This window comes from Neodiprion lecontei, chromosome 3, assembly GCF_021901455.1.
Source record: "Neodiprion lecontei isolate iyNeoLeco1 chromosome 3, iyNeoLeco1.1, whole genome shotgun sequence".
NCBI lineage: Eukaryota > Metazoa > Arthropoda > Insecta > Hymenoptera > Diprionidae > Neodiprion > Neodiprion lecontei.
The window spans coordinates 32,347,831-32,369,345 of NC_060262.1; the positions used below are offsets into that span (position 1 = coordinate 32,347,831).

Genomic DNA, 21,515 nt, shown 5'->3' on the forward strand with positions numbered 1-21,515 from the left:
ATTGTAGGAACCTCTTTATATGATTTTATACCAAAGTTCATTGAAGATATTTACAATAAACTACGGTAATGCTGGATGCCGGAAAGTTGTTAAAAAATTAGTAATAATGATTAAAAATCCTCAATATTATCTTGCATTATTTACTGATTATCAAGTTGAAACAAAGGATCAGTGTTGCAACATTTCTACCACGAAGATTGCGACGGATTGTTACATCAACATTGTACATGGATAATTTTGTCCTTTTGATTACAGAACGATAAATCTTGTCAATTCTCATCGAGCAGAATAACGGTATGCACCAAACGTATACAAAGTGAGCCGTGTAGATAATTGTGTATAATAAATTTTCGGTAGTCAACGAAATTCGAGTTGACGAAAATATGTAATATAGTACGTTTGGATTTCTTCGAACCTTGTAGTTATAATCAGTAGTGCATCGACCGAGTAGTAATGTTAGATTAGGCTATTCACGAAAGCCTGGCATTCACATTCGGTTTAACAAACGTAATTAGTCATTTATCTGAAAGATTAAATTTTCAGTGACTGTACAGTAAGTAAAATATTTTCTTATAAAAAAGTAACAAATTTTATCATCGCTACATCGCAAGAATAATAATTTTTCAATTGGGATACATCGAATTTAATACTTTCGAATAAGAGTTTAAAAATAAAGTGCGGTACGGTTGGGACGTCCCTGAAGCAATCAATATGGCTACCCGTTAGTCCGAGGTAGACCAGATACTCTAGAGCGAGTTGTTTTCATCGAAGATAATTGAACGGTAACAATCGACTTAAATATACAAGTAATTAGCAACGTAATTAGTTGAAATAAAGTTCCGCATTCCGGCAAATGGTTGTGTAATTTTTTGTGGTTAAATTAAGTTAAAAAGCTGAAATAAACGTCAGTTTGATAGGACAGGTTGTGCACTCTACATTTATCGCTAGTAAATATAGCTGCGGAAGACGCGTAAGAAATTGGTACATTTTATGAACATATTTGTCGTATCTCCTGTTTGGCGTCGAAGGAAAAATGTGTGGCGTTTACTACGCCATGTAACTAAGCTCGGTTGGTATTTTTTAACGCGTCAGTTGCAGTGGAAACGTTTTCCTCGATGTCCAGTACAAAAGATATCGAAATGAGTAAACTAGCAGCAACTGAGGGTGCCGATTGTGGAAAAGATGAAGAAATGGCCGGCAAAGACGTGGCTCAGGACAATGTTAGCATACGAAAAATTCTCGAAGGAATGACGAACGAGTTCAACAAAAGCCTGAGCTTGAACAAAACTCTTGATATTGAAAATACAACATCGAAAAATAACAAAGTTGATAGTATCCTTAAGGATCATGAGAGGGTTCTTACACATTCCAAGGTCGTTGATGAAGAACCAACACAAGTTGATGAAGTATCAGAAGAGTGCACCCAGTCTACCAGAATTAAAGCACCAGACTTCGTAGATGATCCTGCTGAAAAAGTAGTGCAAGAAAATGATCACAGCCCTGAAAAGGAAGTTTTCTCGAAAAAAGATAGTCCGAGTAAAGAATCTATACCAAGAATAATATTGACATTTAGAACAATAGACGAGAACACGGATGATGGAAAAAAGACTAAAATATCCAGCTGTTCTTCCAATCTCAAGTTGGTTCCTGATGAATTGACAAATTGCGACCAAATCGGTGGTGTTTCGGTAAAGATTGAAACTTCTGATGAAAATTCAAATCCCGCTGATAAGTCGGACGAAAATGAAGAAAAACTTGAAGCAGATCTGGAGATAATAGGCAAAATTAAAGATGAGGATAACCAGAAGGAAACAGTAAAAGAAGAGACGGTGAATCCTCCGATGGATTTGATTGAGAATAAGGAATCAGATTCTCCAGAGAAGATTGATTCGAGTATCAAAAAAGTAAAAATTCCAGAGCCTAGTAAAATCACGACACAACCGGCAGAACCTAATTCGCCCCCTAAGAAAAGAAGGGTAGGACGTCCTAGGTTAAGAGCATTAAGGTTACTTTTCATTTTATTATTACCTATCATAAGGTTTACAAGTCATAAGATTTCAAGCAGCCCCTATTGATCTAATTTTGTTTACAATATAATATTGCTAATTAGTCAGGAATATATATGTTTTGAAATGAAGGTAATGTTACTATTTCAATTGAATAAATATCTTTATTATAATTGTTATTTCAAAACCTTTGATTTCTAAGATGTTGAATATTTCAGAATTATGTCTGGTGAAGGTAAATGCATTCAGTTTCAGAAATCAGGTCACATATTCTTTGGATTTTATATTGTGCAGTCGTTAGATAATTGGAAAAGACCTTTGTATCGTATGATTATGGCAATTTTATATTCTATTTTGTTCCACGTTTCTTTGTCTACATGACTCAAACGTCTCAACTTTCCACAATTCTGTTTTCGAAAAGACTAATGATTTATTATAATGAAATTGTGCTATTTAAAAATATTCTTGAGATACTTTAATTTTTTGAGATTGTGACCTGTTAAGGTTTCTGGAGTTTTTTTTTTTTATATTTTACAGACAGATTGTTGAGGATGATTTAACATTAGTGAACTAATAATAATATCTCTAAAAAAACTTGTTACAGCGATTCAACGGAAGAGTTGCCGGGGCCTGCAGGACCAAAACGTTCAGCTCGTCGTTTGTGCAAAGAGTCTTTGAAAAGTACTGTACTTGAGAGTGCGATGGCCCGTAAAGAGAAATCGAATTATACCGATGAGCGAAAATTCAAAAATGAGAAGAAGTATAGCAGACCAGGAAGACCCAAAAAGATCGTTAAATGGAAAGATCAGAATAAGCCATCCGAAAGAAAAAACTGTGAAAATCGAACTGATAATTCTCGGAATGTTACAGACCTGAATGGTACGCAATCTGATGTAAATACCTCTTTGGATTCGTCCAGGAACAACACAACTTTGTCGGACAAAAGTTCTAACGATATTAGTTCAGAAGATCCACAGAATTCGTCCATGGATCTTGAAGGAATGCCAAAATTGTCTCCAATTACAAAAACTGTAGATAGTAGCCAGACTAATACTAGTCATTCTACGAGCCCTATGACAGAAGACGATATGGTCATAAACATTGAAAGTGATAAACCTTTTTTAAAACCAATCATCAGTCGTAGTAGACGAGAACGTGGCAGGCCAAAAGGAAGCACCAGTGCTAGAAAAATAGCTAAAGTCGATTCTTTCAATGAAGGTGAGTTCTAAAATTGAACTTTCAAAGATTTTAGATACGTCGATAGCGTGAATGGTGCAAGCTCACATCTTATTTCGTCCAGTATCTAATGTATCTTATAACTTTGATACATACAAATAACAGTTTTTGTTAAAAAAATAATTAAATAAGCAGTGTTTCATAAATAATTTAGATGGATCACCATCTGTTGCAGAAACTGGAAAAAACAACGACTATCCGGAAGGTATGATTATAAATTTTCATTACACTAAAAATTGTTAAAAGATTGAACACTATCAAACTCTGGCAATTAACAATAAAATATAGTGTTTTTGTAAAAAATTATGTAAAGTTTTTAGTTATGTTTAAAAGTTTCAATTCTATAGTAATTCTTGTCATGTTCCATTATTAGCACTATTAACTGGTTTTACAAATATTTTTTATAGAAGGCACAGTTCCAGCAAAAAGAACTCGGCGTAGTATGGTTCCTAGTCCAAGTCCTGCCGAGGGTCAAGCATCAAAACCAGAATCCACGGCAATTTTGAATGAAGTTAGTATTTATTAACTGAATTTATTGAGAGCTGTAAGTTAGTAGTTACTTATTTTCATAGTAACTGCAGTCACTGTGCAAATTCCAGAATCGCCTTAAACATAGATTGTCACTAAAAGCTGTTACTTTGTCAATGACTTGCAATGAAATTTACTCATCTCAGTATATGGAAATTAAGTCGAATCTTATAACACAGTGGGCACTAGAGTGCAATTTTCAGTACATTTTGTGAAACTTGTATTCTACACTGAAGATTGGGGGTATTAACTTCAATTTGAAACAACATTTTTGCTGTTATTCTGCATCTTTCTAATACTTTTTTATGCATGTTTTAATTGATCTGGATAGTCATTGTTGGGTATCTACTACCCAGGTGGCAGATTTTATGAATAATTTTTTCTTACACAAAATATTATTTATTTTGCAGGTGTATACACCGTCTTTATTGTGCCTGTGCCAGATACGTTCTCAATTATACGTAACAATCACAGGTTCTGGGGCCCCTCTTTATTGCACTGCGACAGATTCGATAGATAATAAAGTTGTGGGTTGCTGCAATGAAGTAGATAGCAACGACGTTGCAATGCGTAGACCTAGCGCCAGAGTGCCTTTCATAATACTATGTCGTATGCATAAGGAGCGATTGCTTAGACACAACTGCTGTCCAAGTTGTGGACTATTTTGCACACAGGGTAGGTTTGTCCAATGTGTAAATGGGCACCAGTATCACAGAGAGTGTGAAATATACCCTAATAAAAAAGCATTGTGTCCTCATTGTGGCTGCGACAGTTCGTTGTACGACGTAGCAATTACTATGAGAGCAATGAGGAAACCTGTATTCATACCAACTCGGAGAAAGTTTTCTAAGTTACCATCTGCAAAAATGAGTTTTACGGGAAAAGGAGACAATACCAAACTGGCCGGTAGACCTCCCAGTCCTTTGATCCCGCCGGAAGCTATTAAAATTCAACAACCAAATTGTAATGCTGATAGACCAGAACGTTACACGATTATGAGTCTATATACGTCTGTTAAAAATGGAGATTTAGAGAAGTTGGTTAATGTATTAGGTGAGTGTTTGGAAATTGAGTGGTGTGAACCCTCTTTCATTATTGATAGAATACTGTTGAGATTTGGCCAAATCATGATCATATGATATAAACTGGTTGAGTCGTGAGGAGGATGAACACTTATGTTTACAGCCTGTGGTTACAATGCTAATCACACGTTTCGTGATTACGCCCATCGCACAAGCTTGCACATTGCGGCGGATAAGGGTCATTTGTCGTGTGTCCATACCTTGGTACAAGCAGGGGCCCAGTTGGATGTCATGGACAAGAATCAGTTGACCCCGTTGATGCTGGCTGCTGCAAAGGGAAAAGTTGACGTTGTAAAATACTTAATTAAAATAGGAGCTGATGTAACATTGAAAGGTGAAGATGGTATGACGGTGTTGCATATGGCCGCTAAGTCTGGGCATTTGGATGTGTGCCAAATCATTTTAGCTGAATGCAAGGTTCCAAGAACATTAGTGGGTAATTAAAAACATTTCTGAGCACTAAATAATTAAAGATAATGGGCTGAGATAGGAAAAGGAAAACATTTCACTGTTAAACCGCTGTAGTTTTTGCACATTACACCTTACTATAGTGCCTTCGGATTTAAGATGATTACCATATTATTATTTTTTTTCTAACAGACTCAGTGGATGATGGTGGTTGGACGAGTTTGATTTGGGCGTGTGAATTTTGTCATACAGACGTAGCTAGATTTCTACTTGAAAAACGATGTGACCCTTTGATAAGAGATGCTGAGCAGAATATAGCTTTACATTGGAGCGCATTTAGTGGAAGTTCGGAAATTACGGAACTCTTACTAAACCAGGGGTGTGATGTCAACGCTGTAAATGTTCACGGGGATACGCCACTGTAAGATATTGAAATTGCATTGAATTTATACGTTATGTAACATGAATTGTAGTGAGTATAATTATAATGCTTGTGGCTTGATATTATCGTCTCAAGATTTTATAATATCAGCATATCACTTAGTAATTGTAATCGTGGATAAAATGAGTTAAAAGTTGCAAAGACGAAAAATAATCAGGACATTTAAAGACAACCTTCCTCAATTATAAAATATAGCTCAAATCATGTTCGCTAATTATTTTCTAGACATATCGCTGCCAGGCAAGATCAGTATGCTGTAAGCGTTTTACTTTTGGCACGGGGTGCCAAAATTGGAGAAACAAATACAGCTGGAGAAACTGCTGTAAATTGTTGTCCATCAGAAGGCGATACTATGGCAGCGTTGAGATTGAATGCAAAAGTGAACGAGTTAACTGAACACATGTGGGAAGCTACAGTCAAAATATTGTCGAAGTAAGTATTATCTGAGAACGTCCAAGTAATCACAACAGATTTGAAAAAGACGTTCAGGATAATTTATCAACATAATCGATGTTCATTGGTTACAGAAAGTGCTCATAAATAGTGAGCAAACAACATATATTTGTACTTATTATTCACATAATATATTTGGCACCTGAATATATTACACTACCATTTGGTGAAATTATTTTTAGTGACATCTCACGAGGCAAAGAAACGAACCCCATCCAGTGCGTGAATGGGTATGACTCTGAAGACAAGCCTACCGATTTCTTGTACGTTACAGAAAACTGTTTTACAAGTAGTATAAATGTTGATCGTACAATAACGTCGCTGCAATCTTGCCGTTGCGAAGATTATTGTAGTTCCGAGAAATGCTTATGCGGGAACATAAGTTTGAGGTGTTGGTATGACGAAGAAGGAAAACTCATTCCTGAGTTCAATTATGCTGGTAAGTGTTGGTGATGAATGTATAGAAGATTTACTCATTGATTGTGAACTTGTTATATTCCACAATTTCGCTGAAATTTACATGAGTAATTTTTCACCTGTTATCCGTACATTTTTTGCATTTTAGATCCTCCCATGTTGTTTGAATGCAACCAGGCTTGCGATTGTAATCGTATAACATGTAACAATCGGGTGGTGCAACATGGCTTAACTCAGAGGTTTCAACTATTTAGGACTAAAGGAAAAGGTTGGGGTCTCAGAACGTTACGATTCATTCTAAAAGGGACTTATGTCTGTGAATATGTTGGAGAAATCATATCTGATTCTGAAGCCGATCATCGCGAGGACGACTCCTATCTGTTCGACCTGGACAACAGAGTAAGTTTATTTCAGTGATAATTATTTTACCCTTTTTTTAACTCGGGGTCAATTTATAAATATTTAGTTTTTACAAAACTGTGGAAAGGGAGAGGGCAATTTGGTCAGGTCGTTTGTTTGCACGCACATCCTAGCAAAGTCTTTTCTGACCCCCATCAGTTTAACGAGTCAAAAATACGGTTGACTTTTGGCAGCCTCTAACCAATGGCTGTAGCACATCGAGCCAATAAGATGTCTTGGCATAAGTTAGATGCAACGAACCTTATTTTTGAACCACTAGAATTGGATGGGTTAGAATCGACTTTACTCAGGTATAAGTTTGTTGGAACCAGTTTTTGCTTGAACAACTCAATATGTTTTGACGGAATAAAACTTGGAAAAGTGATCCTTAAAGTTTCAAGAGTATTCTTAACTAGGTTAAACTTACGTGAAATCACTAACAGGGAGACAAGCGTACAATTTTATTGAGGATGCTGCTGATTCCAAATGAGTTTTGTTTTATAATACATAAGAATAAGTTTTTTCACTTATTTTTCGTCAAATTTTATTGAGTCTGGAGTGCCATGTTTAAACATATGAAAAGGTACAAGGGTGTGATTATTTGTTTTCATTTAGGATGGAGAAACGTACTGCATAGATGCAAGACGCTACGGTAATCTTGCTCGTTTCATAAACCATTCTTGTGCACCTAATCTTCTGCCTGTCCGAGTATTCGTTGAGCACCAAGATCTTCATTTTCCTAGGATCGCATTCTTTGCCAACCGAGATATTGATGCTGACGAAGAACTTGGGTACGTTAAACGAAACTGTTCGTCGTGTTAAGGAAGCAGTAATGGCAGTGATGTTTGTACGAATATTGTCGTGTAAAATAAAAGCTTTTTCTTTTGTTTTCGTTGCCTCATCATTATTATACTTCGTCATCATAATAGATCATTACTACTTAGAACCACCGCTTAAAATTGTGATGAATTTGTTCATTTTCTCTCTGTCGTCATGGTAGATCGGGCATTCAGTGTATTCAATTGCTCTGTTATGGGATAAAAAGTGTCGTAACTCACATTTAATTTTCAATTACGTATTTGCAATCATACACGATTCCAAAAATAAAGTTGATCTCAAATTATGACGATTGTTGAACTAATTTGAAAAATCCATAATCATGTCATGTCATGTCATCACTTAATACCACCCCTTTCAATTGATCCAAGGTAGGTAAGTCTTGGACAAATGTATCCACTCTGCAGTGAACGTATGCAATACCATCCTTTATGGGTAGTAAATATATGTCGTAAACGGAAAAGCTTAAAAAAAAGTTAGTGAAGTAGTTGGTATTATCGTGAATCTTGTGTTTCTCTTTATCTTCAACATCTTTATTTATATTAAATTATGCATATAAATGTATCGAAATTCCTTGTTTCAGTTTTGATTATGGCGAAAAGTTCTGGATTATAAAGTGCAAGTCATTTACTTGTACCTGTGGTGCTGAAGCCTGTCGATATTCGGAAACTACAATTCAATTCACGCTGGATAATTACAGAAGAAAAATTCAACAGGAGGAGCAGCTTGCTGCACAACTATCTTAATCAAAGACTTTTAGTTGGTGATTTTAGAAGATGTTGCGAGTTTTCTGTGAAATGTTTTCAAATGAAAAATGAATGACAAAGTTGAGCGTAAAAAATAATAGTAACAATGAAATGTCGATTAAAAAATTTTAAATCCCTGGAAGGCCTGATGTTATTCTGGCAGCATAGTTAACATAATTCAAAAGAGTTATACTGTCGACTGTTGTTTATCACGTGGACCATTATCATAATTTGATGTTGAAGCACCACTGCAACCTAATTATAGGTAATTAAGTTCATTTCGTTTAAGGTATTGGAATTTTGAAAGGGGTTGTAATTTCGTAACTGTTAAACTAATAGTAAAATTGCTGCAACCGCTTCAACTATAGATAAAATGCTTATTGATCATAGAAATCCTGGCGTCTTGAAACAGGGGAAAAAATGGAATATTTTGTCAGAGTTAATTCTGAAATTTGTAATATTCCTATGAAAAACTTGACATTGGTATAAAGTTTCTTATTCCAATTAAACTGGATACTCTAATGCACGTATTTATGAGGTATCTATATACGTTTTGCTTCAAGTAATAAATTCTTCCAAGGTTGAGATGAGTAATCAATGCATAAAACAATGAAATCGAATATATGAGTACAAAATTACTGTAAACGCTCGGATAAGATGTTTATGGAATTTTTAATTTGTTTCTTATAATTGCTATTTTAGGTATGATGATATTAATTTAAGAATTAGGTCATTATGTTTCTTCGATACCAAGCGTCGAGCTGCGGAATTTAGGCCTAATTTCGTCGACGAATATGAGGTGTAAATGTGATGTGAGGTGTAAACTCTATATGTGTATAGAGAGATCTATATATGTATATATATATATATACGTATATAGAGTATAAGTATATATACACACACATACATATACTGCCAGGATTTTTCTAGCTTGCGTTTTAGAAAATTGAAGGTCTGGAGTATATGAAACGAAATGTTTGTCATATTATGCAATTAAAAATTTACATCACTTGAAATGATTTACATGAGTTGTATACTATATCACAGCTGGTGCGGTTAACGTTTTTAAACGCGAAAACGGAACTGAAATATACTTTTGAAGTATATGATAAATATTCTCAATTGAATGTTTATTCATAAATCACGATACTTGTGCGGATAAATTGAAACAAATCATTATTATAATATGATAATCTGTGTAAAATAAATGTTTTTTTTTATTTGTACAAATAAAAAGGTTTTGATATTGTAAATCGTGACTGCAATTTCTAGCTTTGCATATTGTCGAAGTGCCGACTACGTAGATTTAATTATTTTGGTTTTCATCGTTACTGTGACGATTTTGGTACAATACATTTTTTCGGGCAATATCATTGGAGTTTCGTATCATTGTGTGCTCTAATATTTTGTTATTCAATCGTTGACCCCACTTGTTTTAATTCGATGAACCCTGACTTCTCCTCTGATGTGTTTAAAAGTTACGTACGTTGATTCAGGAACATGCAATTCGAATTATCGAAAATTATAATTAGACATATGGTAAAATTTACCACCTTGGTATCACTTCCTAATTAATAATTTTGACTTTCGTAGAGAGAACTGGCCCGCATAATACGGAACCGCAGAACCACACAGATTGGATGCACGGTCGGTTTACAGACGGCTGTCTGGCCCTGATACCATCCATTCGCAACGAGACACATTGTTATTGAGTATAGGTAACAATTGGTTCTTCAACCGTAATTAATTGGGTGAGCAAATAACAGAGTAATTTTCATTCGAAGATTATCGGTATCCCGGGGTATCGAACCTTTGTTAGCTAATGAATGGCTCCGCCGTGTAAATAATCCGCCCTAGTCACGTAAGAATTAGCTGGAGATTATTGTTGACGTCGTACAATTTATACGCTTGTAATTAAGACAATTTAACACCAAAACTAATGACGTTTCTTTCTACCGGTGCAACGATTAATTGTACTTACGAGGGCTAATTGGTTCAAGGCACATTTTTCATTAAACTGAATCAGCTCAATGTTGAATATATATTAAGCGTATCTTATATCTATAGTTATATATATTTTTTTGTATATCTGACACTTGTCGGACTGATGTCTTTTCTTTTTTTTTTTGCTAATTTTAGGAGATGAGCACGTTGTTCACCTGTGATTACCCATTTCAGAATTTAATTTGGCTTTCCAGTCCAGTATTGTGCAATGCTAATTGAAAAGTGTAAAAGATTTAGCTAATATAAAAAAAAAAACTCATGTCGACTAAAAATTCATACTGTTCGTCAAGGCTTTATTCTGAAATTTTTAATTACATTGACATTATATTACATTACATCATCCGTGGTTTTTATTTGCTATTTGTAAATAATCATCGAAAATATCGGCCATCCAGAGCTGACCTTCGACATAGCTGATGAGTAGAAAGGACCTCTACAAACGATGGGAGTGTTTATCACCCTGCGAAAAGTTCCGGGGGAATGCAGGTCACGTAGGTTCGAGAGGAGCCTCTTCACGCCTCACCGTACGGAACTGCAAATGATTGCCTCGTTTAGCTGGGAATCATGTCAAATAAAAACTTTCTGCGTCGACAGGCAATTGAAACGAAGGGGAGTTTGCCTCTTATACACTCATGCCGGTGCGCTTGTTGAAACGCTTCTACTGCATTATTATATCGTGAGTTTATCGAATAAATTAATGTTCATTGATGGATGCTTCGTAAGTGCGCGTGTTTATATCCATACACATTCGTTACTGTATACACGGTAATATGGCTCTCAGCTAATAAGCAATTTACCAAAAAGCAATTTTGGTGATACGCTCTAGTGGTTGATCGTTTATTGACATCAAGTACATAAAAAAACTTAACTTTCCCGTTGCATAAATTCATCATCACACACTCCGGTAAAACCGTAAAACCGTGCGTAACAGCACCAGGAAATATACTCCGTACATATTTGTAATAACTCCTCTATATTCTTCATACAAACGTTTGTTATAAGGCAAACAGTATAAGTGCCAGAATAAGTGATTTGACGTCGCACTGTTAGATTCTGGTGCTTTTCATTGCGCAGGGAAAAAAATTGTTTTGACACTTGACATTTTACGTAGAGTCAAGTCCCTCGTGGTTTATTTTTTCACCTTCAATACGCGTCATTAATTTGTGATGTTTCTTATTACTGCGGAATTATACGTCGCGTCGCGAACGTACAAGGGAGGAAGTCGACGGCCGACAAGACGCGCAGCTGCTACGTATTCCGCGATCGGTGTGTGTATTCATGCCCTAATTTCAACGTATGCGGTAGAAGCTTCATTCTCGTAAGAATGGAGCGAGGAAAACGAAGATGTAGAAGAAACGTCCTTTTCCTATACATCGACAAGGCCGTAGGCCGAACCTTTCGTGCCGATATCAACAGTAAACAAAAGAATGTGCGAGGTACACCACTGGCAGTCGACTCGGATCTCTCGCAGAGGCAAGAGTGCCGACGCGATTTTACGCGATTACACCTAATGTTTACCATCGTGTTTAATACGTGGCAATAATAATTGTGCTTCGAGTATTGTGAGATGTGCTTTTTAGTGAATTAGTCTTCTGCTCTGTGGTAAAGGGGATGTTTCCTCTTCGTCGATTCTAACGATAAGTGGATTATCTGAATGGTAAGCTTGAACATACCGGAAAAAGGATTTCTCGTCTCCAGATATTAGCATTTTAATAACGCGTGCATTTTGTCGACAAGGATAGTGCGGTGTCGACGCATTGAATTATTTGCGCGGAAACTCTCGGGGATATATCTATGGTATATAACTATATACGTACCTATACGCAATTTATTTGATTTGAATATGATGGCGAGCAATTGCATTGTCTGTTTTAAAACTCACGCGGTGGGTGAACGATAAATGAATAATGCATGTCATTACGATAAATTTTTAACGATTCGATTGTAATGTGATCCGGTGAATGTGGGCTGTAATTTTGAAAATCGCGTGATCTAATCACCTGCTGGTATTGATCCGAAATATTGAGGTAATGCAGGTGTATCTCCTTAGAAGGTATAACTTGTTATAGCTTGAGGCAATTATACGGAAATTACAAACGAAGCTTGATTTTATAATAAATGAAATACCGAAACACAAGGGGAAAAGAATACGATTTATTATTCTTTTAGAATTTTTTGCTTCTTGTTTATTCTTCCGAAATGAGTTTTAGGCTGGTGCGAGTATGTTTTATAACTTTCGATCCCTTACCTCCAAACTCCCCTCCCTCTCAACAAGATTGATTGTACGCGATAATAGGTTCCCACAGTTTCTGTATAAGTTTAAGATCACTTATATATTGAAAAAAATTAAATTCTTACATAACGATCGTGCGCAACAAATTAATATCACATGCTTTCTGTATACGATTTGCACTATAAATCGAACCGACCGGAGGAAACGTCGAAACAAAAAATACGGAGGTGGAAAAAAACAAGAAATCTAAGGGATTTGGAGATTGTCTTTGAGACGGCGTTTGGCGGTATGCGATTGGTTGTAACTCGCGATTGCGCAGGCGCTGGCTTGAATTTCATTGGTTACGAGCTTGCGGAGTTCGAAATTCAATTGAAAGCGCCAGTTAGTGTAGCGACCGTGCGGCGCTTGCAGGCGCTACGCGTAGCCTGCGTAGCTTTAGTTAACGGTGCGCGCGAGTGAATTTTTAGTGGATATCGAACAATCGTTTATGTGATAAATAATGAAATTATTCCAGAAAATCAGTGATAGTGGTAAGCGGGTGGTGATTAATGTTGAAATAGAGGAATAGAAAAGACGACCAGAAGAATAGAATGCCCAGCTGACGGATACCCGATCTTTTTAACACTCAAGTGGAACTGAAGATTGCAGAGACGGTGGAAGGTAAGTTTTACAACGCAACAATTCAGTCTTTCATTGTCCATACCGAATTCCTCTCGTTACACTCGCTTGTATTCAATGAGACCAATTTTTGCTACCCCGTCGCTCCGCTTCTCTGTTAATTTTTACTACGATTTACCCATCTATCCGTAGGGTATAAAGCATTTTCCCATCGCCTGCTGTACACGAAAAATTGTTCGTAATCAAACTTCCTCGGCACAATGCCGAGTTGACAGTTCAGTATTTGCAATATTTGCGATATTTTTAGCACGTATAGATAGAATACCTGTTGCGTACAAATTGGATCGGGTAGAGTATCTTGATCGGCAAGCGAAGTTTTTATCAGGTACAAAGTAATCTCAAAGGTTGGTGCTCGTCTGAGGACTTTCAACTACCGTTGAGAAGGAAATGTCATTCTGTGAGTCTGAATTACCGGAACGAGTATTAGTCCAGAGCAATCCACTCGACTCGACAATGTTCTCGACATCCTTTTGTTACTTTGTCGGAGGGGAAGCTGTTTGCCGATTGTGTAAGATCGTACCGATATATGCGCGGGGGTCCTTCAGGTGTGTTGGTTACAAGGAAAAATCTCGGCAATGAGGGTGGGATAAAAGAATAGCGAGGGGGGCAAAAGCGAGGGACCTACAATAGGCATTGGACGAGTATATAGCGAACGCGTCAGTTTTGCATTTGCAGAATTTCGGAATTCAAACGCCCCGAGTTTGACGAAGTATCGCAAATTCCCTATCGATCTGCGGGTGTGTTACTTGGATAATTTTCAAACAAAATAAGTAAATAGAGTGAAACAAGTAAGTAATTAAAATAAGGAACGCTGCAACAGGTACAAACAAATTTTGTCGCTTGTATTCCGAAATCGTATGGCAGGAAACAATAAACTCCCTCGATTACTTTCCGTTGAATGATATCTACCTGCGAAGTGTTCATGTAAAAGTTGAGTGGAATTCTCTCGAACCAATGTTCACTTAAAGGTGTAGAAAGATACTCACAATTTGTTTTCAAACGAATTCAGAAGTCTCAGTAAGGCCTTATTAAATAAAAAAGAATAAAAAAAAAATGAAGTTGTTAAATTACAAGGGGGAAAAAAGTTTGAAAGTCTACAGTAGAAAAAATGAGTGGTTTATTTCAATTTAACGATTGAACGTGTAATGCGTTCTAGTATGGTATAAGCGCTGTAGCATTTGAATTTTTCAATCGAAAAATAAGCTTAAAAAAAATTCAAAATAGCTATAACGGGACAATATACGGGGTAGAAATCCCAAGGGAGAACTAAGTTAAACATCTGAGAACGGATAAACATGGATAAAGATCAAAATACAAGACAGAAGAGATCTTAACATACGGAAATACCGAGTAACGCTAAACGTTTCAGATTCTACAGGTAGCATTGATCGGAGCAAGACAATATGCGATAGCAGCTTCCAGGTGATTTACTTGAAAAGTTACCCAAGTCACGTTGAAACTACGATGCACAATAACTCTCCGTTTATGGGCCCGGTAATAAGATAGTAGGTATATACACTTTTCAAATGGGTAAATTGACTTTCGGATGAGAATTGAGCTTGCAAGATATTATAACGAGGCAAAAATTAATGAGCAGAAAAATGACAGGGCGAAAGTAAAGGACTATTTATTAACGTGACGGGAGATTTCGATTTGCAAAAGCTCTACGCGCTCTAGCTGTCAGGTGCAAAAGTTGAGTTCGTAAAATTTGCAAAAAAATGAAAACGGTGATTAATAGATGTTCGGAAGAATGCCGGGGATAAAGAGGAATTGTTCGCGGATTCTCGCGCGGGTGACAAATTACGCGTACACCTAATACTCTCGGTTCACGGTCCGATTTCCGGTTCGTATTGTAGTCTTGTGAATTACCGACGGACCCAGTTGCGTCGGGTTCCCTCTTCATGGGCTCGGTCACTCCTGAAGTTGATTACCGAATCGCGGAGATAAGCATCAGCCGTCAACAATTTCGAGTGGAAGCACTAAAAGTAAATCAGCGAGAAATGACAAACAGCTAAAAGCGTTTCGGACCGGAAGGATCGAATAGGTTTTCGCAAATCAATACGGTTAATGGAAAATTGATTGTACACCACGCGCTGGACAAATCACCGATGCGTGGTTGAAATTAAAACGTAGAAGCGAATCACTTGTATAATAGTTGCTGGTATTTTTTTGGCTGGATGTGAAGGTTCTTGGAATCGCGAAAAAAAAAAAAATGTTAAAAAAAAGTCACAGCTTTTAACACACATGAGCAGGAATAAAATTTCATGAGCTTATGACGGGCAGTGAGAGTAATTGAATGGAGGTTTAGCTTAGTAAAGAGAATGGATAAATATGAAATAAAGAAGAAATAAAAATCGAAAATATAATATTAACATTATTATTATTACGTTTATAATACATTATATATATTATTAACAGAGCGCGCTAAAAGTGTGTGGAAAGAACTCTGGCTAATTTTTATTCCACCTGCAGAGATTTTTAATCTTAGAAAGTACGACAAACTGGAAATTTTTCAGTTGTCGACTTAAAATGTTCGCAATATATTTACAGATGATTATTTCTTATCGTATAATCCTTCTACTCACGAAAATGCCATGTTTGTGCGTCATAGTTATAAAAAGAATAAGAATTCTGAAAAATGCTTCGTGAGCAGGATTTGTGAAAGGTGGTATAAATTGAGCCCTGTATATAAAAATAGAAGGGATGAAATTCGCCGGTATAACTGAGATATATGTATACCGGCCGGGTGATGGGTATGGATGAGAATAAGACGCATTGAAGTTTACAACTGTGGAAAATGGTGTTGGGTCGCGTCTGACTTGTCGTGCGTCAAGAGATAAAAAATATTGGCTCAGAGTGAGGATTGTCAAACCGGTTACGAACTCGCGAAGCTAATCCTCAATTCGATGTTATTGATTTTTTCACCAATCATGTTTTATCCGAAGATAAATATACGCTGCAGGCGTTCCACATTTATTGCGTGCAAATAATCGAGTACCTGTAAAAAAATTGGTGTGAAAATTCTCGTGCTGTTGATTTAGTCCACAGTCGAAGCTTTTCAAATGAATACGAATCCGCGGCATTCATTCAGCTGCAAATCATATTGGATCGAAGAAATAAAATCGCGAAGAGAGCCATCCACAATTTGGAACAAATAAATTGCTAGAAATGTAAAAATACGTCGCAACTCAAATGAATAATTTATCCGACGTTCTGTAAAAAGTCTACATAAGTATGTATATCTTGAATAAACGAAACTCGCAATGTTGAGTAAAGAAATTATTATTAGTCGAACGCAATGAGTTTTCAAGTTTCTAACAAAATCTTCTTTTCTACTGTATCCAGCTCATTTCCGTAGAATCAAATAAATATACAGTCGGTAAAAAATTAAATGGACCCATAGTATATTTATTTTTTTATGTTCATCCATGCAGATGAAAAATGCCGTATAATGTTTGTTTGTTTTTTTTTTTTTGCGTCAAAAGCCACTGTCGAAACTTTGTAATGGAATATTGGAGGTGAGAAATAAATGAGAGAGTTCGATTAAAAAAGTCTTCGACCTCACGCCAGAGCTCGATTAACCGGACTTCCGGTACTTGTCTTTCTTCTCTGCGTGTCAGCGGTAAGCTCAATCAAACTATTTAATTAAACTTTTGGCGAACCTGCTGCGATTATGCTACTCGAGGCTCTCTGTGAAAAAATTTGCTCGCGACTTATGATTATCGTTCAGAGTCTGCCGTTTGCTCGAGGAATATGAAGCCTGTCTGGTAATTTTCTCCACATGAACGCCTGCGTGGGAATATTTAACGACCGCTTGTGTAATGGATACAAGTAATTCGAGTAAGACGTAAATATAATAGCTGTGCGGAAAGTCATACTTGGTGCGTGCCAGATTATACGCACAGCAGGCGGATACCCGTTAAACTTTTGATACCATCGGATATACATTCGTTTCCCTAATCGAGGCTCTGAATATTATGAACTTAGTTGCTACAAAACAATGGATACAGGTAACCTTGCATGTTTGAGATAGGCAAATTAAGGATTAATAAATCCGAACGATATCTTTTCAGGTCTCAAGCCACGCGTGTTACTTATGCATTTTGAATAATTCAATGAATTCGGTGTGAACGATGTTCGCGATTTCGCATAATTTAACTATGTAAAATGTACCCGGTCTTTTTCTTCGGAATTTCGACTTCTTAGTTTGATAGTTTCTTCGCAAATCGTAGGACCAAGTCAACTGAGTTAATGCGGACATTTCACTCGTCGTGCTTTGCTTTCCTATAAATTCGTTCTGTTAAAATAATTTTTCTGCGAATGGAATTATTAAAAAAAAACCTAGGATCTCGATTAATTGGTTTGTCGTTACACATCTTCTGTACAAATATTTTTACAAATCAGTCCTTACGTTTAACATTCCGACCATGCATTGACTACTGTGCCTTTTTTTCACATAGGAAAGTTCTCGATTATAATATTTGTTAGTACACATATATTTGTTCATACTTCAACCAAATATTTGAAACTCAGCATGGCACAGCTCGTTATAATTCTCTCTTTATTGTTTCTCGCACAATTCATTCCGAGCATAAAATCTGACAGATTTTTCCCGTGGTCCGCAAGAATTCCCTGAGATATTTTTTCAGACGAAACGCTGTAACTTCTGGAAAGAATCACTTCGGGGTATCGGTAGGAGTTATTATTATTAATTCTTTCGTAACGATAACCCGTGAAGCGTCTGTTATATCAAACGTTGATTCGTAACTTTTCATTTCGACAAGTCTCGGCGAGGCATTACGAGACAGAGCCGGGATATCTCTCTTCCTCGATTTTCCGGCTACATTCAAATTCACCCTGTTGCTTTATTCGCACAGGCCGCAGGGAGCTGCCGGGTTACGAACTGACAGGGTGCGCCAACGGTCGATACGCAATCACAGCCCGTCTGTCTGCAGTCGGACCTTACACCTTACACCTTACACCTTACACCTTACACCTTACGCCTTACGCCTTACGCCTTGCGTCTTACGCAGACGCTTTTCCACACGCACAACCCGACACGAAGCACTAAAGCTAAGGTATCGTGCCGAATGATACACCCCGGATCACCACCTTCGTAACGCGACCGCTGCACTGCTGAGATTCCTATCCGAGTTCGCGTTAATTCGACCCGTCATATTACACCGGCTACCTGGGTAAACCAACCCTCTGGGATTAGGGGAAGGCATTCGTCTCCCGTCTTAAGTGTATTATACGTTCGTTAGAATTACACGCAATGGACGGCCGATGCATGGCGGTGTGAAATTTTTTGTCGATTACATCCCGTAATGTCGGTACGATATTTGGCGACGCGATACAATTGTTCTTGTCTGATAAGTTTTTTGGAAAAGGGGAAATCAATCGTTTCCCGTTATCGCTAGTCGATGAAAGTATCGTCTACTAACCATCAATCAAGTTTCACATTCATTTTGCGTTTGCAAACTTTTTACTATAATTGTATTTGCTGAATCGATGGTACGGATGATACTCGTCGTCTGAGAGAGCATACAATTTATTTTACCCTCTTCGTTATTTGAATCGAATGAATCGTCGATCGGAAATCGTCGGACAAACGAATCCCTTAGTAAATTTAGGATTTTAACTTCACTGCGGCATTGACGATAATCATATACCACCTCCTAAAAGAGAATCAAATTCGTTACATCTGACTGATTTTGAAATGTTGTAAAATCGCGGACTTTTAAAAGTTGAACAGTAATCGGTACAAATTATATTACCTGAAATACTACCGTTGAAAAAAGTTGACAAATATATCGGCCAAATTTTAAGGAAAAAGTTTACCGCGGGTCGTGTTTTTGGCGATACATGGTACGCTAGGTATAGAAGGAATAATTGATTCCCCCGAGAGTTTGAAGGTTTTCACCGGTCGAGCCATCGAGCCGCGGCTTACCGCATGAAAGCAGCGTTCGCGGCTGCAGGAGGGATATTTGAGAATTGTAGAACGCGACGAGGACGTCGGCCGATGTTCTGATTGGATCAGCCGGAGTTTAGCTTGGCCATCGGGGGTCAATGAGGAGGCGGGCGACACGTGTATGCAAGCAGTGTGACCGTTGTCGGTGTTGGGAGAGCGATGCGCCGGTTGATACCACATCGCCACATGTAGGGCTGCTCCCTGACATTGTAATCAACTCTTTGATGTCCGCAGCCGTCTGACGTGACGCGATCTAAATTACCCTTAGACGCCCCCGAGTCTGGGTTACGGCGTCTCCGAGTCCTGTACGCGACGATACGCCACAGGCCCCCCTTTTACCCCTGCGATTTTCCCAAAATTCTCGAAGGAAATTACCGAGATCACAATGGAAAAAGTTCTTCCCCTTTCTCCAGATTTCTCCATTCCATGTGTTTTCGGCCGGTGTTACCGAAAACTTGCGGATTTCTGACTCCGAGGGTCGAAGGGCGGAGAATTTCAATCATCGTTTCACCGTATTATATGCGCGAGAGGATTCGCCAAACCAAATTTTCTAGGGTACTCGTTCATAGAAAACCCGGGGAACAACCCCATTAATTACTTTTATCAAGTCGACTGTGAATTGAATCGAAACAATATGGGCGAACGGAGAAATTCAGGGGCTTGACAATTTGTCGCAAGACCGACTTAATTGTTCCGGGATCAAACGTCGCTGCGGAGTTTCGGGATCGCTGGCGAATGTATGCGGTATATATACACACGTGCCTATAACTATATGTTCGGCAGGGTTCGTCATAGATATCGCAACTCGTTCGCCAACTCGCTCGACTCGAGAAGGCTTTCCATTATTGTTACGTAACTGCGTGCAGCTTGTTCAGGTTATAGTTTCTAAGGTTTCTCCCATCGGAATCGCGGGACCAAATGCCTGAGCAAACAATTGGCAATAGCTATGTCTCCGATGCCAAGAAGTGTTTTATTCGCGTTCTTTTTACATCGGTTGCGTGGAAATCACGTCCGCTTTTGCACGCTCTGTTTTGTTATTCATGCCTGCATTATTTCACTTTTTTTTTTTCCTCTTATTTTTCTTCTCTCACTTCACGCATCGATTTCACCCTCTTATTCTTCATCTTCTCCATTTTCTCACACCGCTGCTACGTCCCTCCGTGTTTTTCTTCTATGTGCCGTTTTTGTTCATTCTACCGATCGTGCGAAATGTGTTTGTTATCGAAGCTAAACATTCCACAAACGATTTCCCCGCAGTATTGCAAGTGTATAACGGGTCTTAGAATGAATTACCAAGCAGCGATATGTATTTGATGATCCTGGAATTTTTTGCATCCTGCATTCGTTAGAAATGACTGTTTTTTTTTTGTTTTTTTTGACGTTTTTTCGTTGATCCACAGCAATATCGATACCGTCGAAAGAATTTCAACTAGACTTGAATCTGTTCTCCGTATTCGAATCTTCGTCCTCTTTTTTCGAGTCCACACCGCAGAAGGTGAATTAATTCGCAGCTGACGATCGAATAACGTTCAGGTTGGCAAGCTGTTTGGTGGTGGGCAGAAAAAGAGTAAAAATAAAATAAAAAAAACTCATGACGACGCGTCGTGAGCAGATGCAGGATTGGAATATACGTAGGGAAATCCGGGAGAGAGGGTGAGCGTTAGTTCGCGAAATCTGACGCCGAAGTTGGAAATTTTTATTCGCTATTTGAAATTCAACTTTTTGTGCTCGAGCTCGCAACAATTATAAGTAAGTTTCCCCTGACGTATTTGTGCTTTTCTATGCTTTTTCCATGAAACTTATATACACGTGGAAATAGGCGTTACATACCGAAGGAAAGCGTGAAAGGGAAGCAGAATTCGCGCGACGGTAGTTGCTCCGTTGCCTCTGAGTAAAGCTTCGCTAGAGCCGAAATCTATTTACTTTCAGGCTTCAGGCTTGCCAGATTAAGAGAAAGGGAACTTGATCGCTGGCTGCTTAGCCCAGTTCCGCAGGTGTCCGTTCAGCTCGTATACATGCACGGTATTCACGAAAGATTCGAAGTCCTCAGGGACGAATCCCTGAATCGTGGATGG

At 37.8% G+C, this 21,515-nt stretch overlaps 2 protein-coding genes across 9 annotated transcripts in view; both read left to right on the top strand.

Annotated features, from left to right (window-relative positions):
* Window positions 1-615: 615 nt before the first annotated feature.
* On the top strand, window positions 616-9,818 carry LOC107224247 (histone-lysine N-methyltransferase EHMT2). 2 transcript variants are annotated; one of them, XM_015664236.2, is made up of 12 exons: window positions 616-2,005; window positions 2,611-3,224; window positions 3,397-3,447; window positions 3,650-3,753; window positions 4,181-4,823; window positions 4,956-5,288; window positions 5,453-5,681; window positions 5,928-6,134; window positions 6,338-6,594; window positions 6,721-6,971; window positions 7,587-7,762; window positions 8,392-9,818. In XM_015664236.2, the coding sequence occupies exons 1-12, from the start codon at window positions 1,116-1,118 to the stop codon at window positions 8,552-8,554; spliced, it is 3,918 nt and encodes a 1,305-aa protein (XP_015519722.2). In that variant the 5' UTR covers window positions 616-1,115; the 3' UTR covers window positions 8,555-9,818. The 2 variants fall into 2 exon arrangements, with proteins under 2 accessions (XP_015519722.2, XP_046590433.1); XM_046734477.1 differs by having other exon boundaries at window positions 3,418-3,447.
* Window positions 9,819-12,007: 2,189 nt separating this feature from the next.
* The window catches only part of LOC107224197 (voltage-dependent calcium channel type A subunit alpha-1), a 117,555-nt gene continuing 108,047 nt past the window's right edge, over window positions 12,008-21,515 (top strand). For all 7 annotated transcript variants that reach the window (XM_046734466.1, XM_046734467.1, XM_046734469.1 and 4 more), the window contains exons 1-2: window positions 12,008-12,215; window positions 13,306-13,451. The gene's annotated coding sequence lies outside the window, so the exon portion shown is untranslated. The remainder of the gene's footprint in view (window positions 12,216-13,305; window positions 13,452-21,515) is intronic.

Bases quoted from the DNA above. Each gene is read 5' to 3' on its own strand.
- LOC107224247 (XM_015664236.2), top strand. From the start codon at position 1,116: ATGTCCAGTACAAAAGATATCGAAATGAGTAAACTAGCAGCAACTGAG. The intron at 3,448-3,649 runs GTATGATTATAA...TATTTTTTATAG, and splicing joins AAACAACGACTATCCGGAAG to AAGGCACAGTTCCAGCAAAA. The intron at 4,824-4,955 runs GTGAGTGTTTGG...TTATGTTTACAG, and splicing joins GAAGTTGGTTAATGTATTAG to CCTGTGGTTACAATGCTAAT.